Here is an 8905-nt window from a genome sequence, read left to right as displayed (position 1 = left end):
ACCCTAAAGAAAAGACTTGAAGAAGCTAAAGGAGCGTGGCCAGAGCAGTTGCCTGAAGTCCTCTGGTCGTATAGAACATCTCACCGAACAGCAACAGGACATACTCCATTTTCCCTAGCCTATGGGTATGAGGCCATGTTGCCTGTTGAGTTAGATCCCCCCTCACATCGGCGTTTGACTTACGACCAGGATCAGAACAGCCAACTAATGATGGAGTCCCTAGACTCATTTGATGAGATACGAGAGAAATCTCAACTCCGAGTTACTGCATATCAGCAAAAAGTCGCCCGGTACTTTAACTCCAAAGTTAAAGAAAGAAAATTCAACGTCGGTGACTTGGTGTTACGACGAGTTTTCTTAAATACCCGCGACCCTACTGCTGGAGTGCTCAGACCCAATTGGGAAGGACCTTACCAAGTTGAAGACGTCCTTCATCCAGGCACCTACAAACTTGCACGCTTAAACGGAGATCTCGTTCCACGCTATTGGAATGGAGAACACCTGCGCAAGTATTATCAGTAAACAGCCCTTTTTAAAGGACTGGCTTGTATTAAATTTTCAATTTTTACAAGTTTTGCAAAGAGGGTTAGCCACGTTGTACGGCTAACTGCTCGTATATGTAAGATTCTATTATAGAATAACTCGTAAAGAAATGTTTAGTCCATTTTTAATACGAGATTATAAGGGGCTGTGCGCAGCCAGTCATTCTTGCCAACCTTTGTGAATTTACATTTACAAGTATTTGTTCATTACGTGTGTTGTTTTGCTGTACTACAAGTATCATTTTTCCGCACGAACAGGAATGTTCGAACAGGCCATGGTCAGGGAAAGTGACCAAGGACCTAAACGCTCCTCGATCACTTGGGGGGCATATAAGGCACATCGATAGCAAAGCATACTCGCAAGGTATGTAAACACATGAACAAAATGAGTGAAAGCATGCTACAGTACTTAGAGTATTTTTCAAAATTTATGTTTTGTTAAATCATGCCAAAGTACTATGCTAAGTTCGGTCATACGGACAAATGTTATAATAAATAAAGATATTATAGCATCAAGATTTAAGCTTTTACACCGCAAGCATCGCTGCTTGGATGTAACTGTTCGAATAAAAGAAAAAAAAGATTTGCTGCCCGTGCAGCAAAGTTTAAAAAGAAATTATTGTCTTTACATCACGACCCGTAGGCCGTGTGGCCAAAAAGAGAGAAAAAATAAATGGGAAAGTTTAAGAGGCATTTGGGGCCAGAGGGTCCTGGGCAGCATCTTGGTTGGTTGCGTCCTCGGCAACTTCTTCTTCTTCTACACCAACGATGCTTGGAGAAGCAGGGATCCTCAGTCTTGCCTCCTCTTCGGCCAGTTGAGAGGTGCAGCGAGCCAACTCAGCAGTCCTGACTTCCTCCGAAAGATAGCTAAAGTCGGCACCCTGATTATGTTTCCATAAGTTGTAGAAACATCGGAGTGTCGTCCTCTTGTACTTTTCAAGATTTTTGGAGTTTTCAAGCTCCAGCTGCTTCACCTTGCCTTCAAGAGTGACAATAGCCTCGTCCTTGGACTTGAGTGTCTCTCCCAGATGCTTGATCTCGCGAAGATGGGTATGGTTGGACTCTCGATACTGATGCCTCAACTTCACCGCGACATCTTTTGCAGCTTCAGCCTCTGACAATTTGGTCACCGCAGCATCCCTTTGTCGAGCCATTGCCTCCAACTCCTTGGCGTGCCTGGCCTCTGCAGCCGATAGCTCCTCAGCCGCCTTCACTTGATGCCTCTCAGTGGCCTTTGCCTTGGCCTGCTCGATGGAAGCCTGGATACGGGTACAAGCAGTGATAGCAGATAGCAAGGCCTATGAACAAAGGAAAGAGTTAGAACCTGCTATGAAGAATAAAAGACTAAGACTTAAAAAGTGAAGAAATACTCACACTGGAGATTTCATTCAGGGCCCTGTTCAGAAGCTGGTCGGCCCCCATGTTTTCAGCCTCGACCATTGCATCTCTGACATGGTCACCTTTGCCAATGCGGTCAAGGCGATCCTTGGTTGATCGAAGGGTACGGCTCATGAGTTTGGCCCCGAGAGCTTCTTCACGAGTAATTTCCTCTCTAGTGGGCGCAGCCGGAGGATTTGGTGGGGCAGAAGGAGTCTGCTTCTCAGTAGGAGCTGGTGGATGAGTTTGCCCCGTTGGCCCAGGAGTTTGCCCAGTTGGAGCGTCCTTGGGAAGGTCTTCTGTTCGACCCTTCTTAGCTGGAGGGCCTCGGCTGGATTCGCCAGTTCTCCTCTTGGATCTCCGCTGGAGTTGGGGAACCTCCTCTTCCTCCTCGGCCTGGTACATGTCAAAGATATTGGTAGTGGCCATATCTGCATGCAAGTAAACACAGGAAACTAATAAGAATAAGAGGCAGATGAAAATATATTATATGCAACAGAAGAAAGGCAACAAAGTGAATACCCGAGCTACAACTACTGGTCGCTACACTATTGACTCTATTAGTCATATACTCATTATCTGGCATGAAGAAGTCTGGCCCTAATTTTGGAGTATACGTAAAGTTGCCTTCCCCGTCGAACAAATGACAGGGAATTGGCAAACCATTTAAAAGTAAAATAGTGTTACCGTTCTCATCAGAGGACTCTCCCAAGTCCACAGCTGGCTCTTTGGCCTTTTGTTTCCCCTTGTCTTGGGGAGCAGAAGGCCTTTCTGCGGAAGGATTGCCCGTGGGCTCCCTAATAGTAATCCCTTTTGGCCTCCTCCGAGGAGGAGACACAGGAGGTTGCTACTCGGGAACCCCCTCGGCAGTGGCTTCGTCCACCACGGACCCTCTAGTTTCATGGCGAGGAGCCAGGAGGCCAGACCGCCTCAAGTTTTCTTCAGTCACCAGGATCTTGACGCTTTTTGCTGCATCGGAGATCCTGGCCAGAGAATTAGACCTCAACACCATGTCTGGTGTTGGGGTTGGACGTAACCAAGGGCCTGAAAAACAGATTACAGTTTAAGAAAAACGAAAGGAGACACCTTGAGTAAAAGTATCGACCAGTCAGAAACGGTGCTTACCTCCTCGTGCGAAGGCCAGGTTGTTGCTGGATATGTCCGGGTTAAGGAAGTACTCCTTATTATACTACCCCACATTCGAGATATGCGTAGTGTCACTCAGGAATGTTCGATTGGTTTCCTGGTGACAAAAATTGAAGAAACTCGTTTCGTGTTGTTGCGGGTTAGACTTGAGGTCAAAGAGATAGTTGACCTCGTGGGGTGAAGGTTCTGGCCATTTCTTAAGTTTATACAGGATATAGAGTGCGGCCAGCATTCTATATCCGTTTGGAGTTATTTGGAAGGGGGCGACACCAAAATAATTGGCCACCCCCACAAAAAAGGGATGAAGAGGGAGATAAGCTCCCGCCTCAATATGATACCGAGACCAGGCGCTGTTGACACCTCCGGGGAGGTTAGCCCTCTGGTCTGCGGCAGGTTGTATAATGGAAACCCCTGTGAGGGGGAATCTCCTGAAGCAGTTAGCAATCATCCGAAGAGTTACTGAACTGGCTGGAGAAGTATACCACTCGACGTCAGGCAAGTTCTGATGCCGAGGGCTGGCCCTAATTTGGATATTAGGGTCAGGAACAAGATTTTCTCGACCACTGGTCGAGGGAGCCCTTGCCTGCGAATCAGGTCGGGCAGGAGAATTTGGGTTGTTTTCAGACTCGGGTCTCTTCTTGCCTGAAGATTTGGAACGGGCCATTGGAAGAGAAGAATGGGGTCTGGAAGAAGATCGCAAGAAAGGGATCTCGTGGACACGGTCAGCTGGTTGATCTTCTCCCTCGAGCAGTTGGGCGAGAAGGTCGTTGTCAATAGGCCTTTCACCTCCCAACAAATCTGGCATTAAAGTCTGCATACAGAAGAATGGGGAGGTGAGGATAGAAAACTTTTAAAAGCTTTTTAGAATAACGCTGGTCGAGTATAAAAATTAAGTTTTTATACAACAGCATTCTAACAAAAGGCTAAATTTTTCTACACGAACAGTTTGAAAAACGGATCAGAGGGTGAAAGTAAAAAGTTTTTCTGAAAAAGCTTTTTCAACTCCCCTTAGGGCGGGAAAAATTTATTTTTCAACTAGCCTAAAGATCGAATTTTTACTTCGATTTTACGTCCTAAAAAGCATGATCCCGGATTTTAAACTAACTCGTAACCCTATTTCGCCTACAAAATATTCTGTCTACAAGCGTCTCAAACCAGAAGCAGATAAACTCAAACAGTACACAGTCAGAAGCATGCATCACAAAAAATTAGAAGCGTGGAAACTTGAAAACTTACCAAGAAAAGTGATCGTGAAGATGGAAGAAGGGTCTTCAGAGATCAAGAAGCTCTCGAATGGGGTCCTGAAAGTGCAGACGGAACGGTCTTCAGGAACGTTAAGGGCTCTGGATTTTAGGTTTTCTTGTGGAGACGATGGCGTGCGTAAAAAGAAAATAAAGGCTTCGAAGGTCTTATATAAGTTTGTCTCTGATAGTAAAAAGTATAATCATTAGTTTCCCTTTTTCAAAGTATGGGGAAGCGGGATGGCCGTCGAAATCTTTTCTGGGGAACCGAAAGGACGTGATTGGACAGAGGTAGGTTGCTTTTTTCAAGAACACACGAAGGGTTCTGACGTGTCAGGCGGGGTTACCGAAGAGTCGTTCGTTCAAAAGTTTATTTACTGCTCGTGATAAATAAACTTGGGGGGCAAATGTTATCCATAAAATTAGCATTGGTGATGTGGCAAGTGATCACTGAACACGTGGCTGACACCTGGAAACGTTCTGCTAGAGTATCGACCAGAGGACACATTAGAAGCAGTGCAAGCCTGTCTTACCTGCGACCAGTCTGGTCGATAGTTCCGTGTACAAGGCGACATTAATGGGAAGATCTTTATGAATCCCGAATTTATCTCACACAATCTCCTGAGTATCCGATTATTCAGGAAAGAATATCTGTAACAATCTTTTGTAATCCCCCTTGAGCCTATAAATAGCAAGAGATAGCTCAAGGGAGGGGACTTTTTGGTTTTTGGAATCGTGAGAGATTATAGTAATTATCCTAGGAATATTGGATTGTTCTTCAGAAAGTGGTGAAACTCATTGAACCCTAGTTCTTTGATCACTCTTCTGGTTTTTATATCAATATCATTCTGAGTGGACGTAGGTCATTACCAGATCCTGGGGCCGAACCACTATAAAATACTGTGTCTTATTTACTTTTGTCATTACGTTCTTCTCATCTCTTTCATTTACATCAAGCATATTCTGACTCCGTGTCAGTTGGCCAAATCTTGGGTCAACAACCATAATATTAAAATATTTAGAATAAAATAGTAATTTGTCAAATGAGTATTTAGTAATGTGTGATATTAAATAGATGATTAAACTATTTTACTACAAAATTAAAAACATAGACATTTACATGTCATTTTGCTCCATGCCCCAAACTTGATTGTAACAAAAAAAAAAAAAAAAAAAACAAAACAAAAGTCTTAGGCTGCAAGGACCCAAAACAACGAAAGAAAAAGAAAGTTTGAAACGGCTCTGACTAAGTGACACATAGAAGAAGAGAGGTGAAGGAAAAAAAAAAGAGAATAGAAAGGGTAGGACCGTAAAAGTAGGAGCAAGGTTTAATGGTAATAACACGAGAGGATTCGGTTCAAGATTCTTGGGCCATCTACTATAGTGATGGAAAGCCCAAATGCCAATGAGAAGCGAGTGAAAGAGTATGTTGTAAGCTTAAAGAGAGGAGAGGGGGGAGGGGAATCCTTCCGATAATTAATTGAGTTTAGAATCCAAGTTTGAGTCCGCCCGTGCCTATAAAACGGCCCACTGTCATATGGTATAGAGCATCATAACACACGTTCACAAAGCCACACGCCGGCTAAATCCACGGACGGGAGATCGGAGTGAGAGAGAGAGAGAGTTAAGGCTCTTAGGAGAAAAACACAAACATGGGCGGGTGGGCTATAGCGGTGCACGGTGGTGCTGGTGTAGATCCTAATCTCCCACTCGAATGCCAGGAGCAAGCCAAACAACTCCTTACTCGATGCATTAACCTTGGGATCTCCGCCCTTCGTTCTAATCTCTCTGCCATTGATGTTGTTGAACTCGTTGTGCGTTCCTCTCTTATTCCCTCTTAAAATTCTCCTTTTCGCTTCCTTTTTCTGCTTCCATTTTTACTCAGCACTGGCCGTTAATAAATTTCTCTTAATATTAATAATGACAGTACTGATACTTTATACATTAATTGTAATTAAATAATTTAATTGTTGAGAAAATGCAGAAACAGAAGATATTTACGCCTAAATGGTCATGCATGTTTATCTTTTGTGTAGAAGATCAAATATCATCAGTTTTGTATGTATATGAAATATATAGTAAACAAAAGATTCATTTATTTTATTATTATTATTATTTATTAACTGAATCATTTTCTAATGATGAGTTTATTTCTTTATTTGAAAATAAAAAGGTCAGAGAGTTGGAAACTGATCCCTTTTTCAACTCCGGGCGTGGATCAGCCCTCACGGAGAATGGGACGGTGGAGATGGAAGCGAGCATAATGGATGGGCCTAAAAGAAGATGCGGCGCCGTTTCTGGTCTCACCACCGTTAAGAATCCCATCTCACTTGCTCGTCTCGTTATGGAAAAGTCTCCTCATTCCTATATCGGCTTCTCCGGTGCCGAAGCTTTTGCCCGTCAACAGGTATATGTATTAACATAAATAAACAGTAACCCATCATTAAAACCCATTTTTCCTGTTATTTAAATATTATACCTTAAACATTTTTATTAATTAAAATAATAAAAATCTAACAAATTTGAACTTGGGAAAAATATTTAAAAGAACTCTAAAAAAATCTATAAAATGGAGAAAGTTTAAAAAATATAAAGGAATTCTATATTAGATCATGAGTTTAAGAAAGCACAAGCAGCAACTCATTCAAAGGAGCTTCTGTGGGTGATATTTTATAATAATTCTTGTAGTGAATCCGAGTGGCTGCCTTTCAAAGTCACGTGTATAAAACTTGCTGTTGGACTGACACGTATACTGATATATAATAATAATAATATTGTATATATATATATGGTTTGTTTGATTTCCCACGTTTCTCTTTTACTTTAAAACAATCGACCCGAGAATACAGCATAATTAGTAAATATCGGGTTTTAATTTTATATGTTTTGAAAGATGTTTTAATTTTAAAGTAAAATCAATTATTTATATAAAAATAAATAATAAAAAAACATTTACTAGTAGTATGGTTAATTTTAATCAGGGCGCTGAGGTGGTGGACAATGAGTACTTCATCACAAAAGAAAATGTAGGAATGCTCAAGTTGGCAAAAGAAGCCAAAACCATTCTGGTACGTTGATTCTCTTGTGAAATACAAAGGTGGGCCGGGCCTAGATGTTTTCATTCACTTTTTGTTTTTTATTTTGTCTTTTGTTGTGGGATGTTGCTTGCAGTTCGATTACAGTATCCCAGCCACCGGATTGGATAAGTGTAGCGCCGGTGTAGACAGCCCAATTGTGATGAACGGGCTACCTATAAGCGTGTACGCGCCCGAGACTGTAGGGTGCGTGGTGGTAGATAGCCAGGGCCGGTGTGCAGCCGCCACTTCGACAGGTGGCCTCATGAACAAAATGACCGGTCGCATAGGTGACTCACCCCTGATTGGTGCGGGGACCTATGCTTGCGACCTTTGTGGGGTCTCATGCACTGGAGAAGGGGAGGCAATCATACGCGGCACGTTGGCTCGCGAGGTGGCAGCTGTGATGGAGTACAAGGGCCTGGGCCTTCAAGAGGCCATGGACTTTGTGATAAAGCATCGGCTCGATGAAGGGCACGCAGGGCTTATAGCTGTGTCCAAAAGTGGAGAAGTGGCTTGTGGGTTCAATACCACTGGGATGTTTAGGGCTTGTGCCACTGAGGATGGGTTCATGGAAGTTGGGATCTGGGAACAGTAGGATCTTACTTTTCCTCTTAATGAACTTGTTGGCTGTGGTAATTATTTAACTATGGGGAACGTCTTCTTTTTTTCTTTTCTTTTTAGGAATAATTTGTAGTGTAAGTGCTATGTACTATGACGCTGTTAGCAGCTATGTACTATGATGCCTGATATCGGAAATAAAAGTGCCTGTGGAAGTTGCTATGTACCTTTTTTTTTCCATCATTACCCGCCTGCTTTTTGGCTCACTCACTGCGCCATCTAGGAAGCTCTTTTTCCTCAATTTATTTAAAATAATAATAATAATAATATATTTTGTCCCATCCTATTTTATTTAATTTAATGTATTAAAAATATTTTAAAAAATGTAAATTAAATCAAAACTAAAATCAAGTCACAATTAAAATTAAACTAAAACTAAAACCTAAATTAATCAATAGTAAAACAAAATTAAATCAAAACAAAAACTAAATCCCTATCTCTCTTCTGTCTTTCTGGTTCACATATCTTCCACAATTTCACATCTATCTTTTCTTTCATTCCAATTCTGTCTTTTTTTGTTTCCAGTTTACTTTTTTATTTTAAAAACTATATGACAATTGGAATTTTTTTGTGGGCACCTGCTGAACTTTATTAGTTTCTAGCATTTCTATGCATATACTAAGAGTTCTAATATTTTCATATATTTATTAGAGTTTTTAAAGTGTTCATATATTTATTAGGAATTATTAAGTAAATTAGAATTAGATTAGAATTATCTACAAGATAATAATTTAATTGTATTTCTGAAAAGATTCATAAAATTCTATAAATAGAGATATAGTTCTATCATTTTGTATCAAACCAAAAATACAATTTGAGTTCTATAATAAAAAGTATTTTCCATCATAATATTATCTTTCATGTTCATTATAGTTTTCAACATAAAAATGTTGTAACGACTTCG

The 8905-nt window shown here is 41.2% G+C and overlaps 1 protein-coding gene across 1 annotated transcript; it reads left to right on the top strand.

Annotated features, from left to right (window-relative positions):
- The first annotated feature begins 5807 nt into the window (after positions 1–5807).
- On the top strand, positions 5808–8167 carry LOC133803967 (probable isoaspartyl peptidase/L-asparaginase 2). Its single transcript, XM_062242114.1, has 4 exons — positions 5808–6120; positions 6480–6713; positions 7288–7374; positions 7478–8167. Exons 1-4 carry the CDS (start codon positions 5959–5961, stop codon positions 7976–7978), a joined length of 984 nt encoding a protein of 327 aa, XP_062098098.1. The 5' UTR covers positions 5808–5958; the 3' UTR covers positions 7979–8167.
- Positions 8168–8905: the final 738 nt, after the last annotated feature.

Source organism: Humulus lupulus, chromosome X (genome assembly GCF_963169125.1).
Source record: "Humulus lupulus chromosome X, drHumLupu1.1, whole genome shotgun sequence".
NCBI lineage: Eukaryota > Viridiplantae > Streptophyta > Magnoliopsida > Rosales > Cannabaceae > Humulus > Humulus lupulus.
The sequence above is the reverse complement of the archived record's forward strand: the minus strand, read 5'-3'. Positions and strand labels throughout refer to the sequence as shown.

Bases quoted from the DNA above. Each gene is read 5' to 3' on its own strand.
- LOC133803967 (XM_062242114.1), top strand. From the start codon at position 5,959: ATGGGCGGGTGGGCTATAGCGGTGCACGGTGGTGCTGGTGTAGATCCT. The intron at 6,121-6,479 runs GTGCGTTCCTCT...GAAAATAAAAAG, and splicing joins TTGATGTTGTTGAACTCGTT to GTCAGAGAGTTGGAAACTGA. The intron at 6,714-7,287 runs GTATATGTATTA...AATTTTAATCAG, and splicing joins AAGCTTTTGCCCGTCAACAG to GGCGCTGAGGTGGTGGACAA.